This window comes from Leucopleurus acutus (genome assembly GCF_964270905.1).
Source record: "Leucopleurus acutus genome assembly, chromosome: 17".
NCBI lineage: Eukaryota > Metazoa > Chordata > Mammalia > Artiodactyla > Delphinidae > Leucopleurus > Leucopleurus acutus.
In genome coordinates this window covers 65,455,390-65,476,472 of record NC_139159.1, presented here as the reverse complement: position 1 = coordinate 65,476,472, position 21,083 = coordinate 65,455,390, and the positions used below count along the sequence as shown (strand labels likewise).

The 21,083-nt window shown below is 41.2% G+C and overlaps 1 protein-coding gene across 3 annotated transcripts in view; it reads right to left on the bottom strand.

Annotated features, from left to right (window-relative positions):
• DEPTOR (DEP domain containing MTOR interacting protein) overlaps positions 1-21,083 on the bottom strand; it is a 170,225-nt gene that overhangs the window by 104,444 nt on the left and 44,698 nt on the right. For all 3 annotated transcript variants that reach the window (XM_082858488.1, XM_082858487.1, XM_082858489.1), the window contains exon 4: positions 851-1,029. In XM_082858488.1, the coding sequence (XP_082714614.1) occupies positions 851-1,029 (179 nt within the window). The remainder of the gene's footprint in view (positions 1-850; positions 1,030-21,083) is intronic.

Sequence of the window (21,083 nt, the reverse complement as noted above, 5' to 3'; positions counted from 1 at the left end):
GTTGCCATGTCATGAGAATTCTCAGGCAGCCTTACGAAGAAGTCCACAGAGCAATGGACAGAAGCTTCCGGCCAACAGCCAGCACCAGCACTTCTATGGTAGGCACAGAAGTGAACCACTGTGGAAGCAAATCCTCCAGGCTATCAAGCCGTCAGATGACTGTAACCCCAGCCAATGTCTTGACTGCACCCTCGTAAGAGACCTCCAAGCCAAACCACCCACTAAGCTCCTCCCAAATTCCTGAGCCACAAAAACTATGTGAGATCATAAGCATTTATTATTATTTTATACCATTAAGTTTTAGAGTAATTTCTTATGTAGCAATAGATAACGAATAGAGTTCCTGAACAGTACATTACATTGCATTATGATTCAGCTCTAAAAAGAAAAGTGAAAATCTGAAGGCCTTTGGATACTTCTTCAGTGTGGCAGCTTGAACCATGGTTCAGCGAATTTTCGTTCTCCCAATGCGACCAACCTTGCGAGAGCCATCTACTTCCCATCCAGACTTGACCAGATGACCTGCTATAGCCAGCTGGACATGAAGCTGTAATGTTAAATCACACTCAAGCAGAAGTGTTTGGAGACGCTGCAAGAATCTGCCTGCCTTCTCTAGCTTCTGCCCTCATCTGTCAAAACAATAGAGTCCAGAGAGTGGATGCTCCTTTACTCTGAGTCCCAGAATAAGAAGGCATGAAACACATAGCTGAATGTGACCCCCAGTTTGGAGACAAGCCAAGCGGAGCCCAAGCAGAGGCACAGTTGACTTACAGAGCCATGACTGAGAAATAAAAGCCTGTAGTCGTAGCACAAGATTTTAGGGTTTAGCAAAAGCTGGCCATACACTCACCGTGCTGTATGATGCTGTGTTCCATAAGCCGGTGGCAGAGCTGTTCCGCCTCTTTCCTTGTGGTGGCCTCACCCTCCTGAACCAGCCAATCCAGGAATTCAGACGCCATGAAGGTGCGCTCGTACTTGACCCCTTCCTCTTCCCTGGGCTGCAGGAGTGTGTTTTCAGGGCTCATCAGCCTGGAGGAAGATAGTGAAAAAATAAATAAATAAATAAACCTACACTTACCAGTGGGGAGAGGGAAGAGAGGAGGGGAAAGATAGGGTTGGGGGTTAAGAGGTACAAATCACCACGTACAAAATAAACAAGCTACAAGGATATATTGTCCAGCACAGGGAATACAGACAATATTTTATAATAACTTTACATAGAGTATAATCTATAAAAATTTGGAATCACTATGGTGTATACTTAAAACTAATATTGTAAGTCAACTATACTTCAATTTTAAAAAAAAAGAAAGAAAGAAAGAAAAAGAAACCTACACAAAAGGAAAATTACTCATTTGAAATCCCACATCCTAGGCTTCTGTGAAGTATCACCGCAAGGTTGTCAGACAGACAGATGTGGCTGTCATGTGTTGCCCCAAATGCAATTGTCAAGAGAAGGATCTGCTTCAGAAGTGAATAAGATGCATTTTTTCCTGGTGATTAGAAAAAAACTGAAAAAGCAATCCAAAACTCTAGCTTTAGCAAACTGTATTCAGTTTAGCCATCTTGAGAGGGAGTTCCTGACCAAACCCCACCCTACTTTCCTAAAAAACTCTCGTATTTCTTTCCTAAAGGCATTTTTCCTTTTCCCAAGTCATTGGGCTAATAAGAAGATGACTTGCTATGGACTGAATGTTTGTGTCTTCCCCAAATTCACATAGTTGTTAGGGGAACCACTGATTGAAACCACCCACCCTAGCCAGGCTGGATAGTAGCCACTTGCATGAGTCATCTAACAACAGGAGGTCCTGGTAAGGAACGCGCAACTAACAAGCTACCGCCAACTGGAAGAATTCAGGAAAGGTCAGAAGGAGAGAGGAGACGCCAGTCCACATGTCCTCCCAACCTCCCAGAATCCTCCTCGCTGGAATCCATCTTGGCTGAGTGATGCAAGCGCTACCAGGAAGGACCCTGGGTCAGAATGATTGGCCAGAGATAACCCAGAAACTAACCCCACTCCCATAAAACCCGAGACTGCGAGCCACGTGGCAGAGCAGTTCTCCTGGGTTCCCTTACCCTCCTGCTCTCTGCCCGGGCGCCCCTTCCCAATACAGTCTCTTGCACTGTCAGCACGTGTGTCTCCTCGGACAATTCATTTCCGAGTGTCAAACAAGAGCCCACTCTCAGGCCCTGGAAGGGGTCCCTTCCTGCAACACAAGGACTAGGGGTGGGAAAGATCTTGGGATATGTGAGGGTGTGAAAGGAAATAGGTGTGCCCTGACATAATGGGGGGGTTGGTAGGGAACAGGTCAGCAGATCCCATGGGCCCCACTGAGGATTCTATTCTAAATGCAATGGAAAATAATTGAGAAGTCTCAAGCAGAAGTAGGACAGGATCCGATCTAAGAGTTCAGTATACTGGCAACAACTACACAGTATGCTCTAAATGTATTTCCACGTAAAATACATCTGATACGAGAGGGTCCACCTATTAGGCTCTCTACGGCCCTACAAGGGGCCCCCCTTTCTGCAACATAATGAAACACTAAAGACCAACGTGATAGAATTTGGAGATGGGGCTTTTGAGAGGTGATTATTTCATGAGGGTGGAGCCCTACTGGGGAGGAAGAAGTTTTCCTCTACCCTTTTAGTTTCTTCTGGTTGGTCTAAGAAGTAGATTGACATAAGACTGATTAACAGGAGAAAATCATACAAAAGTTTAATAAAATGTACAGGGGAGAGACCCAGGGAAACTGAGTAACTCACCAAAATGGCCAAAACCCTCACTTTATTTATTTTTTTAACATCTTTATTGGAATATAATTGCTTTACAATGGTGTGCTAGTTTCTGCTGTATAACAAAGTGAATCAGCTATATGCATACATATATCCCCATATCTCCTCCCTCTTGCGTCTCCCTCCCACTCTCGCGTCTCCCTCCCACTCTCGCTATCCCACCCCTCTAGGTGGTCACAAAGCACGGAGCTGATGTCCCTGTGTTATGCAGCTGCTTCCCACTAGCTATCTAATTTACATTTGGTAGTGTATATATGTCCATGACACTCTCTCACTTCCTCCCAGCTTACCCTTCCCTCTCGCCATGTCCTCAAGTCCATTCCCTACGTCTGCGTCTTTATTCCTGTCCTGCCCCTAGGTTCTTCAGAACGATTTCTTTTTTTAAATTTTAGATTCCATATATATGTGTTAGCATACGGTATTTGTTTTTGTCTTTCTGGCTTACTTCACTCTGTATGACAGACTCTAAGTCCATCCACCTCACTACAAATAACTCAATTTCATTTCTTTTTACGGTTGAGTAATATTCCATTGTATATATGTGCCACATCTTCTTTACCCATTCATCTGTTGATGGACACTTAGGTTGCTTCCATGTCCTGGCTATTGTAAATAGAGCTGCAATGAACGTTGTGGTACATGACACTTTTTGAATTATGGTCTTCTCAGGGTATATGCCCAGTAGTGGGATTGCTGGGTCACATGGTAGTTCTATTTTTAGTTTTTTAAGGAACCTCCATACTGTTCTCCATAGTGGCTGTATTAATTTACATTCCCACCAACAGCACAAGAGGGTTCCCTTTTCTCCACACCCTCTCCAGCATTTATTGTTTGCAGATTTTTTGATGGTGGCCATTCTGACTGGTGTGAGGTGATACCTCATTGTAGTTATGATTTGCGTTTCTCTAATGATTAGTGATGAGCATCCTTTCATGTGTTTGATGGCCGTCTGTATATCTTCTTTGGAGCAATGTCCACTTAGGTCTTCTGTCCATTTTTGGTTAGGGTTGTTTGTTTTTTTGATATTGAGCTGCATGGGCTGCTTGTAAATTTCAGAGATTAATCCTTTGTCCATTGCTTCTTCATCTGCAAATATTTTCTCCCATTCTGAGGGTTGTCTTTTTGTCTTGTTTAAGGTTTCCTTTGCTGTGCAAAAGCTTTGAAGTTTCATTAGGTCCCATTTGTTTATTTTTGTTTTTATTTCCCTTTCTCCAGGAGGTGGGTCAAAAAGGATCTTGCTGTGATGTATGTCAGAGAGTCAAAACTCTCACTTTAAATACTACCTTCAGGTAAAGACAAAAGAGGATGTTGGGGTAGTGGTTCAGGACTTCAAAGGGGAGGAAGGCAATTCACATGGAGATGTAAAGGCAACTGTTTGGTAAATAAATGTTTGTTGTGTCATGCAGAGACAATGGGACACAGAGGGGAATTTTAACAGACTTCCCAGGTTTCTCCTTGCCTACACACCTAGCTCATACTATAGTTATCTATGTTGATAGCTCCTTTCCTGGAACAGGTCCTCTATCTAAAATTTTTTAGGCAGTTAGGTCACAGGTCAAAGGTTCTTCCAGAATCTTTCGGGCCTTGATTGTTTTCAGCTCGAAGTAATCCACACACCAAAGAGACATTTTGGGGTGGCAAACTTTGTTCCCCTACAGACCCACGATGAGATTACTGTCCTTATAAGAAGGGACAGAAGAGAACTTGCTTCCTGTTTCTCTCTTGTGACGATAATACAATGAGCAGACCTCTGCAAACTAAGGTGCCTTACCATACACCAGGTCTGCTGGCGCCTTGATCTTGGACTCCCCAGCCTCCAGACTGTGAGAAATGAGGGTCTATCGTATAAGCCGTCCAGTCTATAGTATTTTTGTTAAAGCAGCCTGAACTAAGACAACTACATAAGTCACTCCTTTACCACCCCCCTAGCCCCACGCATCCTGTCTCACACCTACCTTCCCATGCACTCTTCACTCCTCTAGCTTCTGCCTTTACTACTAGGGGCACAAGCATTCTCCCTTGTGTCCATATACGATGGACATCTTGTAGGTCCCCCGTGCGGTTGACATTAATAGCATCAGATGCTATTGAGCACTCCTCTCAGTTAGAAGGACGTCACACACTGTACTGCTTTCCCTCTGTCCCTACCTTTTCTCAGTGACCATTGTGGGTTACCGCCACTTCATCTCCATGGACTTTGAAGGCTGGAATCCCTTGAGATTCATTTCCCCAAATATCTCTCTTCTCTCGTCTCTCAGGCAAGTTCTTATATCCCTATGGCTTCAACTACCATCCATGCCCCAAGGATTCTCAGATTTATATCCTTAGACCAGGGCTATATTCCCAACCCCAGACCTTTGTATCCACATGGACATCCTAAAGACACCTCAAAATCAACAAGCCCAAAACTGAATTCAGGTTCTTCCCTCCAAATCTGAGGTCCTGTGCCTGTGAGAGCTTCCACCATGCAGCCTGAAAACAAGGCTTCATCCATGATGCCTTCATCTTCCTCAACCCAGTCTATCAGTCTGAACTGTGGTTTTTAGCTCCCAGATAGCTCTCATATATGTCTAAGTCTTCCCATCTTTGGCACTGCCACTGCCTTGGCCCAAAATACCAACACCTTTAACCTAGACAATTACATTGGTTTATTAATTGGACTATACTATGCACCCACTCTTGTTCTCAACCCAACCTCAAGCACCCAAGACCAGACACAGCAATTAAAATGATCTTTTAAAAATTTGAACCTGAAAATGTCCTGCCCCTGTTGAAGATACACTTTAATGGCTTCTCATTGCTTTTAGGCTAAAGACCAAAACCCTTTATATGGCCTATAATGCATGCATGGCCCTGACCCCGTCCCCTTTGGAACATTCTCACCTCTGGCCCCTGTGTGCTCCAGAGAGGCTGGGCTTCTTTCAGTTCAAACATATCATGCCCATCTACCACAGGGCCTTTGAATATGTCATTCCCAAACCTGGAACATTCCTCCTCACTTCTCTGGACTATTCCTCTACTCCTCAAGCCTACTTAACTCCTTATCCTTTGCATTTCAATCATTATCAGATCTCCATTGCTCCCTATACAGTCTACATAATTATCAGATTAAAGACTACCTTCCCTACTCAACTATAAGCTCCAACTGGATAGATAGAGTTCATGTTTGTCCACAAAACCTTGTACAATGAAAACAGAACCTCATAAAATGTCACAATCATTGTATCATCTTCCTTTAGAACTGTTCCTGATGAGTTCTTGTCTTCTATATGAAAGTTCATTTCTCTCTTTCAAAAACCTTCAGGTCTTCTCAAACTAACAACAGTATGCAACACAAATTGTACCATTTCATTCTAGAGCAGGAAGAAACCTTAGAGATTATTACGATACAACCCCCTCTTCATCCATATGAGACAAATGTAATTCTCACCCAAAGGAGAAAAAGTGAATGACAGCATTCAGCGTTGCGGGGAGGAAACCTGCTCAGGGTCATACAAATGAGAGCACTTTACACGTTTATAAATCATATCATTTGTGGGTAACTGAACCTGCGTACCTCAATGTCCACTCATATGATGTTCATTTTCAGTGCTTTCAGACTTAGAGCCCAATTCTGCTGTGGAAAGAATATTCAACTAGGAATTTGAAGATTTAAGTTTTATTCAGAATGGGTCACTTGGTAGCTATGAGATGAAAAGCAAGCCACTTTTCTTTTTATAACCTTCCTTTTTCTCAAGAGTATAATGATAGCTTCACCCATCTGTTGTGAATGATAGAGTGAGTATGAATGAAACAACTTAACAATACAAAAGACAATGTATATACAAAGTGTTAAACTTAACTAAACATAGTGCGTTCCTCAGGGCGTGATGAATTTGTGCCAGTAGCTACACAGGGACTCCTCTGGAGTGGGACACCTCCACTCTTCCCAGAATCTTCAGAGTTCTACTAGTTGGAAGCCATGGAAGGAGCACAGCCTTGGGAAGTAGGACACCTGGGACTCAAATACAACTCTGCCACAAACTAATGACATGATTTTTCACTACTTCAAGTGTCCCCAAACTCATATTAAATGAGGAAGATAATACATGTTCTACTGCCTTCGCTGGACTGCTATCATTAAAAACTTTGATTAGAAAGTTCTAAGAACGTAAGTGTATGCTTTTATATTTAAGAGTATTTACACTAAACTGATAAGAACAGATACCATACTTGATCTTAGCCAAAAGTCCAAGAAGTAATTAAGAGTATTTATAAAAGCTTTTAGCATATAACTGAACTTATTAAAAACCTTATTCAGCTTGTAACAGAACTCACTTTAAAATCTTATTGGCAGGGGAGTGATAAATTAGAACTTGGGATTAACATATACACTCTACTATATATAAAATAGGTAAACAACAAGGACCTATTGTATAGCACAGGGAACTCTACTCAATATCTTGTAATAACCTATAATGGAAAAGAATCTGAAAAAGAATATGTGTATATATATACACACATATGTATATATATATGTATATATATATACACACACATATATATATACATGTATGACTGAATCACTTTGCTGTACACTTGAAACCAACATAGCACTGTAAATTAACTATACTTCAATTCAACAAATTAAATCTGCAAAAAAAATATTATTTAGACCTCTTCCTAAGTAAACCCTCTTCTGTACTTTAATCCATCCTTAGAAATAGCTACTAGGCTGCTTTCAGAGGCTTAGTAGCAGCTGAGTTGGTATGAGCCATAAGAATTAGACTTAATATAATAATGACCAGGCCCTTCTTAGAAGATGGAAGGGACAACTACCACATATACCTCAACACAAGGGGCAGAGAACCCTGACGTCCCATAGGAGACTATGCGCCATGATGGCCGCAACAGCTCCCGAGGCTTCTTTCCAACTGACTTCACTGCTTCTCCCATCAAGAGGTTGAGTCTATTTCCCCTTCCCTTGAACCTGGGCTGCCTTTGTGAATTCCACTACCCAAGCAAATGCAACAGAAGCAACATTATTTGACTCCCAAAGCAAGGCTTTAGGAGGCCTTGCAACTTCCACCGTTGTCCCCTTGGAATGCCATACTGAGACGGCGGTGTAAGGAAGCAAGTGCAGCCTGTTGGAGGTGAAGAGGCCACAGGCCCAGGCGACAGCCAGCACCAACTCTCAGACAAGAGAATGAGGCCATCTTGGACGTTCCAGCTCAGCTGCCCCTCCGGCAACCGTATGAATGAGCCCAGGTGAAACCAGTACAGGAATCGCCTTGCAAGCCACAGAATCAGGAGAAATAATATATCACTGTTGTTTTAAACTAGTCAGTTTTAAGGCGATTTGTTTTGTAGGAATAGATAACTAGAATATATTCATATCAATGAGAAATGGCAAAAAAGATGTGAAACCCACAAAGAGGAACATGTCACATCAGTTGGAAAGTACTGAAAGAACAGTTAATAAATACTGGAAGGTCCTGGAAATAAACTGTATAAAATAAAGCCACATGGAGTTAGACCTGGGAGCCTGCATCAGTGATAGGAATCTAGAAAACAAAGTGCCTAAATAAGGAATACTACCATTTCCTCATTTCTTTTCACCTTCAAATAAGGTATTTTATCTTATCTTATTTATTTATTATTATTATTATTTTTGGTCGCTCCGAGCAGCATGTGAGATCTTAGTTCCCCGACCAAGGATGGAACCCATGCCCCCTGCACTGGAAGCACAGAGTCTTAACCACTGGACCGCCAGGGACGCCCCCAAATAAGGTATTTTAGAGTGAAGATGAGCTTCCTCAGTTTTCCAGTTTTAGTTGTTATTTCTCTAAGAAATCTCCCATCCAACAAATCTAGACCACGTGCCACTTCTAAGAGCTCCCAGAGTCCCTGAAAAGGCTTCTCAGAGCCCTGGGGAAATGGCCTGCTCGCTTAACTCTAAGCTTTTTGAGACCAGGATCCCTGTCTATGTGGTTGACAGCTGCTTCCTAGTACAGTAGGTCCGAGAAAAGTATTTTCTGAATGATAAATGAAGCTCATTTCTCTGCATTCCCCTGCTACACATCATTATCCAAGAGTATATAAAAAATGACCCCCTTAGAATTCCCTGGTGGTCCAGTGATTAGGACTCCATGTTTCCACTGCAGGAGGCATGAGTTCGATCCCTGGTCAGGGAACTAAGATCCTACATGCTGCAGAGTGGCCAAAAAAAAAAAAAAGGCCCCCTTAGAATGACCCTGTGTGGAGACGAGATGAATCAAGAGTTTCTGCCCTGGGGCTTCCCTGGTGGCACAGTGGTTGAGAGTCCGCCTGCCGATGGAGGGGACGCGAGTTCGTGTCCCAGTCCGGGAGGATCACATGCCGCAGAGCGGCTGGGCCCGTGAGCCATGGCCGCTGAGTCTGCGCGTCTGGAGCCTGTGCTCAGCAACGGGAGAGACCACAACAGTGAGAGGCCCGCGAACCGCAAAAAAAAAAAAAAAGAGTTTCTGCCCTACTGATACTCCATTTAAGATACAGACACAAACGCCTGGCCTTCACTTCTGTTGTCAAACCACTCTGTCCCTTCCAGCTTAGCAATTTTCCTTTCAGGGTGTGGGGAGGACAAGTGGATAGCGGTTTATTTGTGTCACTTCTTGAAACCAGAAAAATGACCTGCCAGCCCTCTAGAGCTCCTGCTAAGTAACTCCTGGCCTCTGGACAAACGGCTGGTTAGCTGCTGCTGCCAATGTGAGCTTTAGACAAGAGACCAGTTGGCAGGCCTGCCTGGATCGGCTCAGCTAGTTATTTAAAACATGCTCCACAACCCTTAGCTCTTCCTTATTTCATTTTCCCTTAAAATCAAGCATAATACTATTCCTATCCAGATTCTTCTCCTTAGGACAAAGGCTTGCCTGGGACTGATTTTAGGGTCAATATGTAGTCAGAGTGTTAAAACAATAATTTGACTCACTACTCAGTCCAATGATCTCTTGCTATGTAACAAGTTGCCCCAAAACTTGGTGGCTTAAAACAACCACCATTTATGGGAATGTATTTAAATTGGTGCAGCCAGTATGGAAAACAGTACGGAGGTCCCTCAAAAGACTAAAAAGAGAGTTGCCATAAGATCCAGCAATCCCACTCCTGGGCATATATTCAGACAAAAGTATAATTGAAAAAGATACATGCACCCTATGTTCTTTAATTTTTTTTTTTTTTTTTTTGGCCACACTGCGCAGCATGTGGGATCCTAGTTCCCCAACCACGGATCGAACCTGGCGCCCTGCAGTAGAAGCACAGAGTCCTAACCACTAAACCACCAGGGAAGTCCCACCCCTATGTTCTTAGCAGCACTATTTACAATAGCCAAGACAAGGAAACAATCTAAATGTCCAGTGACAGATGAATGGATAAAGAAGATGTGGTACATATATATGCAATGGAATACAACTCAGCCATGAAAAAGAATGAAATAGGGGCTTCCCTGGTGGCGCAGTGGTTGAGAGTCCGCCTGCCGAGGCAGGGGACGCGGGTTCGTGCCCCAGTCCAGGAAGATCCCACATGCCGCAGAGCGGCTGGTCCCGTGAGCCATGGCCGCTGAGCCTGCGCGTCCGGAGGCTGTGCTCCGCAACGGGAGAAGCCACAGTAGTGAGAGCCCCGCGTACCGCAAAAAAAAAAAAAAAAAAAAAAGAATGAAATAACATTTGCAGCAACATGGATGGACCTAGAGATCATTATACTAAGTGAAGTAAGTCAGAAAGAGAAAGACAAATACCTTATGATATCACTTATATGTGGAATCTAAAATATGACACAAATGAACTTATTTACAAAACAGAAACAGACTTCACAGACATAGAGAACAGACTTGTGGTTGCCAAGGGTAGGGGAGGCTGTGTGGAAGGGATGGATTGGGAGTTTGGGATGAGCAGATGCAAACTATTATATGTTTGTATAACTGAATCACTTTGCTTTACATCAGAAACTAATACAACACTGTAAACCAACTATAATTTAATAAAACAAATTTTTAAAAAAAGCCCAACCACCATTTAATCATATCTTAGTATTCTGTGGGTTGCCTGGGGCTCAACTGGGCAGTTCCTCTGCCACCTTTGCTTGGGATCATTCATGCAATTGCAGGCAGACAGTGGGCCAGGGCTGGATGTCTGGCCCTGCGGTGCTCCTAAGTCAGTACAGCCTTTCCTCCCCATGAGACAGCCTGGACATTGAGATACAGAGCTCAAGAGGAAAGAAGCAGATACTGCCAGAATTTTTTTACACTTTTATTAGCATATATTAAGATATTAATAATAATAATAATACAATATTATTAATATATATCCACTTACCAGACAACTAACCCATTTAACATGTAAAATGCAATGGTTTTCGGTATATACAGCGAGTTGTACAAACATCACTACCATCCATGTTAAAATACTTTATCACCCCAAAGGAAATGCTGTACCATTAATAATCATCCCCCACTTCCCCATTCCCCCTGCCCTAGGCAAACACTAATCTACCTCCCACATCTATGAATCTGCCTCTTATAGACAGTTCATACAAACAGAGTCATACAATATGTGATCCTGTGTGACTGGTTTCTTTCATTTAGTATAATGTTTTCAACATTCATCATGTTGCAGCATGTATTGGTACTTCATTCCTTTTCATTGTCAAATAATATGCCACATATTGTATGAATATTCCACATTGGGTTTATCCATTCATCAGCTGATGGGCATTTGCGTTGTTTCCTTTAGGTTATTATGAATAATGTTACTTTGAAAATTTATATACAAATTTTTTATGTGGACATATGTTTTTTTACTCTTGGATATACACCAAGAAGTAGAATTGTTGGGTCATACGGTAACTCTTTTTAACCTTTCGCGAAAATGCCAGACTGTTTCCTCAAGTGGCTGTGCCACTTTACATTCCTACCAGTACAGTATGAGAGTTCTAATTTCCCCACATCCTTGCCAGCATTTGTCATCTGTTCTTTGCTATTAGGATCCTCCTGGTGGGTGTGAAGAGGTATGTGAGTGTGTTTTTGATTTGCATTTCCCTGATGATTAATGATACTGAGCATGTTTTTGTGTTTATTGTCCATTTATATATCTTCTTTGGAGAAATGTCTATTCTGATCTTTTGCGCATTGTAAAACTAGATTACTTGTCTTTTTACTATCGAACTTTAAGTGTTCTTTATATATTCTTTGATGCAAGTCCTTAATCAGACATATGATTTGCAGATATTTTTTCCCATTCTATGGGCTGTTTTCTCACTTTCTTGATGGTACTGTTTCTAGCCCCAAAGTTTTTAATTTTTATGTAACTCAATTTATCCATTTTTCTCTTTTGCTGCTTGTGGTTTCGGTGTCACATGTCAGAAACATTGCCTGACACAAGCCCATGAAAATTTACTCTTATGTTGTCTTCTAAGAGTTTCAAAGTTTTAGTTCTCACATTTAGCTCCATAATCCACTTTGAGTTAAATTTTCTAGAAGGCATGAGGCAAGGGTCAAACTCTGTTTGCTTGTACGCAGCTATCCAGTTATCCCAGCATCATTTGTTGAAAAGACTATTCATCCTCCATTGAATTATCTTTTTGACTCTTATCAAAACCGATCAACCACGCCAGGCCTTCTTAAACTGCTTAGGCTCAGAAGTCACAGAATGTCAATTGCCCTGAATTATACTTGTTTAAAAGCATGAAATTAAAGACAAATGTAGCTTCAATTCCTAACTCTGCATACCTGTTAGCTACGTGACTCTCCTTCCCCAAGTGTAAACTGCAGATAATGACAGTGCCTACTTGGGGAGCTGCTGTGCAGTTTAAGTGTGATAATGCCCGAAATGCTTCAATCGTGGTGTTGAACACACCTTAAACACTGAATACATTTTAGCCATAATGATGACGATAACGATTATGATGATAAAAATTTTCTAGATGGAGCCATAAGATCAAACCCCTTTCTTTATGGCAAAATGAACTAAGATTCTGTGCATATTTCTATAGACAAGAATAACAATTCCATTTTAATTAGTAATGAGAAATGGGGATGATGCTCTGAAAGTCTTAGTTTTATAGAACAAATTCATCTTCAGTCAAAATGGTCCTGTGTGGGCCTAGAACCATGATATAAAGCCACACACCTTATAAGGTGTTAGGCATTAACAATATTCGTCTCCTGGAAGTACTCACCAGATTTTGATTGTGCATGTGACTGAGTTCAACCTTTCCTGGATATATATCTGAGTCATATTTCCCAGACTCACTCTAACCCAGGGGAAAGGCAGCATCACAATAGAAGGAACTGCTACATTTAGGAGCCAGTACAGGAATAGAAATAAGCTGATAGCAATCTCCTTGTGCATTGAAAAAAACATTCAAAGGAACTGAGAAGGCCCTATATAACGTGGGAACATATGTGAATGGTATACAAGGGCACAAGCTAGGGAGGAAGCCAAAATGACCCATGGGCTATTAGGCCGGAAAGATGCTTTAGAAATTAAAGAGCTTTAAAAAAATAAAAAGTGTTAGTGTAATGATAAATTATTTTGAAAAGCAAAACATAAAATTATATACATGATAACCATTAAAAATTAAAAACTCATTCATCCAAATATTAAAAGAGTTACTTACCCCTGGGGGCAGTTTCTGAATGATTTTTCTTTTCACCTTAATAGAATTCTCTATTACTCAAATTATTCCCCAGAGAGAGTATACTATGTTTATAACCGGGAAAAACGTTATCAATAAAGAAGTTATATTAAGGTTAAGTTTATATTTCACCAGATGACTTGTCCCTGACAAAATGCTTATATTAATGCCCAGTATAATAAAGTTGCTCCCAATGTATAAATTATACATATAGATGTATGCTTCCAAAATACAGTTTGAATGTGTAACACTGACTTGTGTGATTAGGAAGAAAGTATGAATTATGGCGAAATGCTTATATGAGCATTGATATTTTTGAATACTATGCTATTATAATACTATGCTATTATCTATAGCATAGATGTGACAGGCATAAATTGATACAATTTTCATAATAATTTGGTTAGGAACTAGTAAACAGAGAGCTGTTTGGTTAATATTTGTCAGTAAAACTATTATATATTTAAAAAGTGAGGGAAAGGGAAGAAAAACAGCACTTTACACTCTTTGCCAACAAATACCTTTCACCTTCCTTCAGTTGTCTTCATATCATACACTGAACAGAACATACTCTTTCTCATCTTTTTTCCTTACTCATGTTCTTCCCTCACATCCTCCCTCCTCCCCTTCCCTGGAGAAATCCAAACTATTCTTCAAAAAAAAAAAGGCGCTCCTTGTACACTGGTGCAGGTTGTTCACTGCACAAGGGAACCTCGCTTCAGTGACAAATGAAGTCTAAAATCCAGTGCCCACTCCTCGAGAACAGTCCCTGTGGAGGAGAAGTACTGTAGGAGCTTGAAGGGAAGGGCAAAAGGGCGTCTGTTTCTCATTCGCACAAAGGTGCTAAGTGAGATAGTGGGGTTCTGCTTTGAAGGGCTAAAGTACTAACCTCTCTTTGAAAATATCCCAACTAAAAAGCAATTCATACAGATCTCTCCATTTTTTTTGGAACTCTGAGCCAGTACCATAGTTTTGTATATATTCTCTCAATTTTTAACACACTATTTTTACCCCTTCAGCTAAACTAGAAGCTTCTGAAGGATAGACACCATGCCTTCAATGCTGGTGAAAACCCAGGCCTGGGAGGCAGTATAAATTAGGTGCTTAACAAATATTTGTTAATCAACTGACTGGAAACTAAGAACACCACAAACAACAGTAATTGAGAGTGTTATTTGTCTTTGAAGTTAAAATCCCTTCCTCTTTGCTTGCTATTTTAGATTTGCTGGAAAAAAAGCAAGAACTTTTTTAGTGCTGGTTTTATGCTCTGAAGAGACGGATATGCTGGAACCTAAGTTGTAATTTTCACATTGCCCACAGTTTTTAGTGTTGTGCTAAACATTTTCAGCTTTTTAGTGTGGTTGTGTTAAACATTTCAGCTGTTGTTACTGAACTTGAATCAGCTTTAGATAGAAGCTGAGTGTGGATTCCAAGGCCATGGCTGTCCTAAAAGGCTACATTCAGCTACGGTTTCATAACCATAAAATTACACAAGAAGGAGAGAAACCAAGCACTTCTGCACTGAATTCAAAACAATTCAAACCTCTGTGAACCCTTTCAAACAACTGTCAAGGGAAGCTGGGTTCTCAAACATATTATAAAGGCTCCTTTTAAGGGAATGGTTATTATTTATTTTGGATGCTTCCATAATTATTAGAAAATAGAAGGATTTGCTGCCAAAAACAAAGGAAATAAAAAGGAGGTAAAGAAAGAAGGTTAGGAGGGGTAAGATGAAGTAATTAAGAAAAATTAAAGATAATACCAACAAGGGAAAATAAAATGAACATATTTTAAAGAGGTAAGAAAAAATGATAAAAAACTGAACACAGTGACAAGTAGGGACTACTTTTCTGCACGTTAACAGGCTAGGTGACAGAAGGACCACTTTATCCTGCGTATTTGTGGAAGTTACATGAAAAAGAATGCGAAACAGTCTTTCCTCTTTTTTTTCAACCAAGGTCTTACATTGTACAATCCTAAGACTCCCTCTCTTAAAACAGATTTTAAAACCACTTCTTTGATACATCTATAGCCAACTGATTTTAACAAGGGTGCCAAGGCCATCTAATGGGGGAGATAAAAGTCTTTTCAACAAATGGTTCTGGGATAATTAGAGAACCACATGTAAAAGAATGAAGTTGGACCCTTACCTCAAACCCTATACAAAAAAATAACTCATAATATATTAAAGACCTAAATGTAAGAGCTAAAGCCATAAAACTTTGACAAGAAAACATAACCATAAATCTTCGTGACCTTGAATTTGGCAAAGGATTCCTAGATATGACACCAAAAGCACAAGAAAAAAAAGGAAAAATAGATAAATTAAACTACATTAAAATGTAAAACTTTTATGCTTCAAAGACACCAGCAAGAAAGTGAAAAGACAACTCAATGAATGGGAGAAAAGGCAAATCATATGTCTGATAATGGATTTGCATCTGGAACATATAAAGAACACTTAAGTAAGAAGACAACCCAGTTTAGAAGTGGACAAATGATCTCAGTAGATCAAAGAAGATATATAAACGGCCAATAAGCACATGGAGAGATGCTAAGCATCATCAGTCATCAAGGAACTGCAAATCAAAACCACACTGAGGGGCTTCCCTGGTGGTGCAGTGGTTGAGAGTCTGCCTGCCGATGCAGGGGACGCGGGTTCGTGCCCCGGTCTGGGAGGATCCCACATGCTGTGGAGCGGCTGGGCCCGTGAGCCATGGCCGCTGAGCCTGCGCGTCCCGAGCCTGTGCTCCACAACGGGAGAGGCCACAACAGTGAGAGGCCCGCATACCGCAAAAAAAAAAAAAAAAAAAAAAAAAAAAAAAACATACTGAGATACCACTTCACATCTACTAGTTGGCTAAAATCAAAAAGTCAGATAATAGCAACTGTGGGTAAGGATGTGGAGAAACTGGAAGCTTGTTGGTGGGAATGTAACATGGTACAGTCGATTCAGAAAATACTCTCTCAGTTCCTCAAACCATTAAACACAAACTTACAATGTGATCCAGCCATTCTAATCCTAGGTATATGGCCAGGAGAAATGACAACCTATGTCCACAGAAAAACTTGTACACAAATGTCCTGGCAGCATTATACATTATTGTCAACAAGTATAAATAACCCAAATATCTATCAACTGATGGAGTTGAAAATGTCATATATCCATACAATGGAGCAATATTTGGCTATAAAAAGGAATGAAGTACTGAAACACACTACAACCTGGACAACCCTTGAAAACATTATACTAAAGGAAAGAGGCCAATCACACAAGACCATAAATTATATCATTCCATTCACGTGAAATGTTCAAAACAGAGAAATCTATGGAGACAGAAAGTAAATTAGTGATTGCTTAAGGACGAATGGCAAAATAGAGAGTGATAGCTAAGAGGTACAGGGTTTCTTTTGGAGGTGACAAAAATTTTCTAAAATTCTGGTGATGGTTGCAAATGTCTGTGAATATACTAAAAAGAATTAAATTGTACACTTTAAATGGGTCAATTGTATGGTATTGACCCAATTATATCTCAATCAAAACTACAATGATATATCATCTCACACCAGTCAGAATGACGATCATCAAAAAATCTAGAAACAATAAATGCTGGAGAGGGTGTGGAGAAAAGGGGACACTCTTGCACTGCTGGTGGGAATGTGAATTGGTACAGCCACTATGGAGAACAGTATGGAGGTTCCTTAAAAAACTACAAATAGAACTACCATATGACCCAGCAATCCCACTACTGGGCATATACCTTGAGAAAACCATAATTCAAAAAGAGTCATGTACCACAATGTTCATTGCAGCTCTATTTACAATAGCCAGGACATGGAAACAACCTAAGTGTCCATCATCAGATGAATGGATAAAGAAGATGTGACCCATATATACAATGGAATATTACTCAGCCATAAAAAGAAACGAAATTGAGCTATTTGTAATGAGGTGGATAGACCTAGAGTCTGTCATACAGAGTGAAGTAAGGCAGAAAGAGAAAGACAAATACTGTATGCTAACACATATATATGGAATTTAAGGAAAAAAATGTCATGAAGAACCTAGGGGTAAGACAGGAATAAAGACACAGACCTACTAGAGAATGGACTTGAGGATATGGGGAGGGGGAAGGGTAAACTGTGACAAAGTGAGAGAGAGGCATGGACATATATACACTACCAAACGTAAGGTAGATAGCTAGTGGGAAGCAGCCGCATAGCCCAGGGACATCAGCTCGGTGCTTTGTGACCACCTAGAGGGGTGAGATAGGGAGGGTGGGACGGAGACGCAAGAGGGAGGGGATATGGGAACATATGTATATGTATAACTGATTCACTTTGTTATAAAAAAAAAAAGAAGGATATCCAAACTTTTATTTTAAAAAAAAATCACTACTTTGGACATTTCATTTATTCATTCATTAATTCAATAAATATTTACTGAGCATCTTTTCTATCCTAGGAGATGCAGAAATGAAAAGACATGGACTTTGTCCTTAACTTGCTTACCATCCAGTGGGAAGCAAACATTAAAAACCTATGGGTGGGGCTTCCCTGGTGGCACAGTGGTTTAGAATCCGCCTGCCAATGCAGGGGACACGGGTTCGTGCCCCAGTCCGGGAGGATCCCACATGCCGTGGAGCGGCTGGGCCCGTGAGCCATGGCCGCTGAGTCTATGCATCCGGAGCTCCCGCAACGGGAGAGGCCACAACAGTGAGAGCCCCGCGTACCGCAAATACAAACAAACAAACAAAAAAAACCAAACCTATGGGTGGGACTTCCCTGGTGGTCCAGTGGTTAAGAATCCGTGCTACCAATGCAGAGGGCCCAGGTTAGATCCCTGGTCAGGGAACTAGAGCCCGCATGCATGCTGCAACTAAGAGCCCACATGCTGCAACGAAGATCCCGCATGCCACAACCAAGACCTGGCGCAGCCAAATAAATAAATAAATAAATAAAATATATATAAAATAACCTATGGACAAGGTAGATAAATGCTACGATAGAGTTATAAGTACATATAGAATGAAAGGAAAGTAAGGAAGAAAATACACAAGTCTACCATAGAATGAAAGGAAAGTAAGGAAGAAAATATCCAAGTCTACCAGAGCCTCTTAAGGTCAACTCCTGTTTGACGAAACAGGAGTTGACCTTAAGAGACAGTAAGAGGGGGACTTCCCTGGTCACGCAGTGGTTAAGAATCTGCCTGCCAATGCAGGGGACACAGGTTTGAGCCCTGGTCTGGGAAGATTTCACATGCCGTGGAGCAAATAAGTGTGTGCCACAACTACTGAGCCTGCAAGCCACAACTACTGAAGCCCGTGCGCCTACAGCCTGTGCTCCACAACAAAAGGAGCCACCACAATGAGAAGCCCAGGCACCACAACAAAGAGACGCCCCCGCTCGATGCAACTAGAGAAAGCCTGTGTGCAGCAACGAAGACCCAACGCAGCCAAAAGCAAATAAATAAAAATAAATTTTTAAAAAATTTAAAAAAAAAGAGACAATGAGAGGATACAGGATCAAGGAGAAGCAAGTACAGATGCACAGTATGAGGAGAGATCAGGACAACAGTTCAATGTTAAGTAGCAGCACGATGGGGGTGGTGGTGGGAGTAGGTGGCAAAGCAGAAGGAGATAAGCATGGGCAATGCGATGCCATTAGGCCAGAAAGGTTCTGATGCTATAAGTGATAGAGTGGATGAATTCTGAGCTCAGGATTGTCAATAAAGATAACAAAGACGACAGCACAGTGATCCTTTCATGTGATGGTCACCTTTCACTTTCCATTATGACAATTGTGTTTTCAGCTCAACAAATGTATCAGCAGTTATTGGATACCCCACCCTGCACTGGTCACTAGAATACAAAGAATAAGTCAAAGTTCCTACTCTGGAAGACCAGGAGGAAGCAAAGTTACCAAACTTCTTGAAAGCTTGAAACTGCTCTCGTACACTCTGGCTTCACCCACCTGCTAGAAACCGGCAGGGAGTCATCGGTGGCAAAGGACCAATCACTAACCTCAGTCTAGGAGTAATGGGATAAAGAAACACGCAGCAAGCTGGAGCCACTGGTGCTCGTGGAGATGCTAACAGCCTCTCAGCCACCTCTTAGCATGCACTAGAGGGAAGGGCATGGTCTGAAGAGTGAAATGTGATGGCAAGGAGAGACTTCACAGTCTTTTTGAATCTATCTGTCCTAGCGCAGGTAGGAAATATTGATATAATGAATACAAAACAATATCCCCGTGCCACGCAAAAGCAATCTGGGACTGATCTGGATGATTTTCTTCTCCTCTGCTCTTTCCCATCAGTACAAACAGTTCCAGGGTGACAGTGGCAAGGGGAGGGAGTCCTAGCTTTCAATCTCTGAACTGTGATTTCCACGCTGGGGTTGGGCTCTATGATCCTCTGAGTTTCTTCTCTTATGTAATGAAGGTAATAATGCTTACCTCAGTGGGGTTGTGAAAATTAGAGGTAATCTGTGTAAAGCATCTAGCGTATTGTCTGGCACAAAGCAGCAGTGAACAAATGACACACACACACACACACACACACACACACACACACACACACACACACCCCTGAGAGTTGACCCTTATCAACTCTTATCAATCCTTGTCAGGCTGGACAATAGTCCCAACCAGCCAGAAGAACCAATTCCAAGCACCTGGGGAGAGGAGGTGACAGGTGAAACATAGAAAAAAAAAGTTTAATTACTTAAAAGGAAATTTTGTACTCTAGAGAGTGCTAACACTGAGGCAAAAGTTAATTTTATTTAGGAGGTTGAATCATGGTAGAATACAGGGGACAATTTTATAAAAAATATCATTTGGGTGGTTGTTCCATAAGTGTGTCAGTTTGTGAACACTGAGAGAGCTGCACACTTATGATATGTGTGCTGTATATAATGATATACTATACTTCAGTACATTTAACTTTATAGTTAAAGTTTGACTACATATTTAACTTTAATAAAGTTTAAAATGTTATCTGATTTTCTTTCCTTCTGGTCTGAAAGACTCTTTTGTTAGGGGCTCTAAAATTAATAAATGCTTTCTGTAGATTTGGTAGAACAAGGCCATTGTTTACACTCCCCAGCCCTGTGTGAAGAGACTGTGATTCAGCAAGGATGTTTTCATTTAGCAAACAAAGCAAGAAAAACAACACAGCAACTACAGCAAGTCCCCTGCATAAGAACCTTCAAGCTGCGAACTTTCAAAGACGTGAACGTGTGTTCCATCAACGTCAGGCGTGAGTGACGTTGCAGCTTGCCCTCCGTCTCCTATTGCTGAGGATCCTTCAGCTCTACCATCTCCCACCTCCTCTCCCTCCTCCAGTCAGTAACTCTTCTTGCCTGTTCACTCGATGCCAGCCCCTGTATGCCAGCTGTTGTACCGTACTACAGTACTTTTCAAGGTACTGTACTGTAAGATTAAAAATGTTTTATTTTGTGTGTGTGTTTGTTTTTTAAGTATTAGTAGTGTGAAAAGTATTATAAACCTATTACACTACAGTACTATATAGCCGATTGTGTTAGTTGGGTACCTAGGCTAACTTTGTTGGACTTACGAACGTGCTCTCGGGACAGAACTCGTTTGTATACGTGGGGGACTAATTGTATACCTCTTGGAATCAT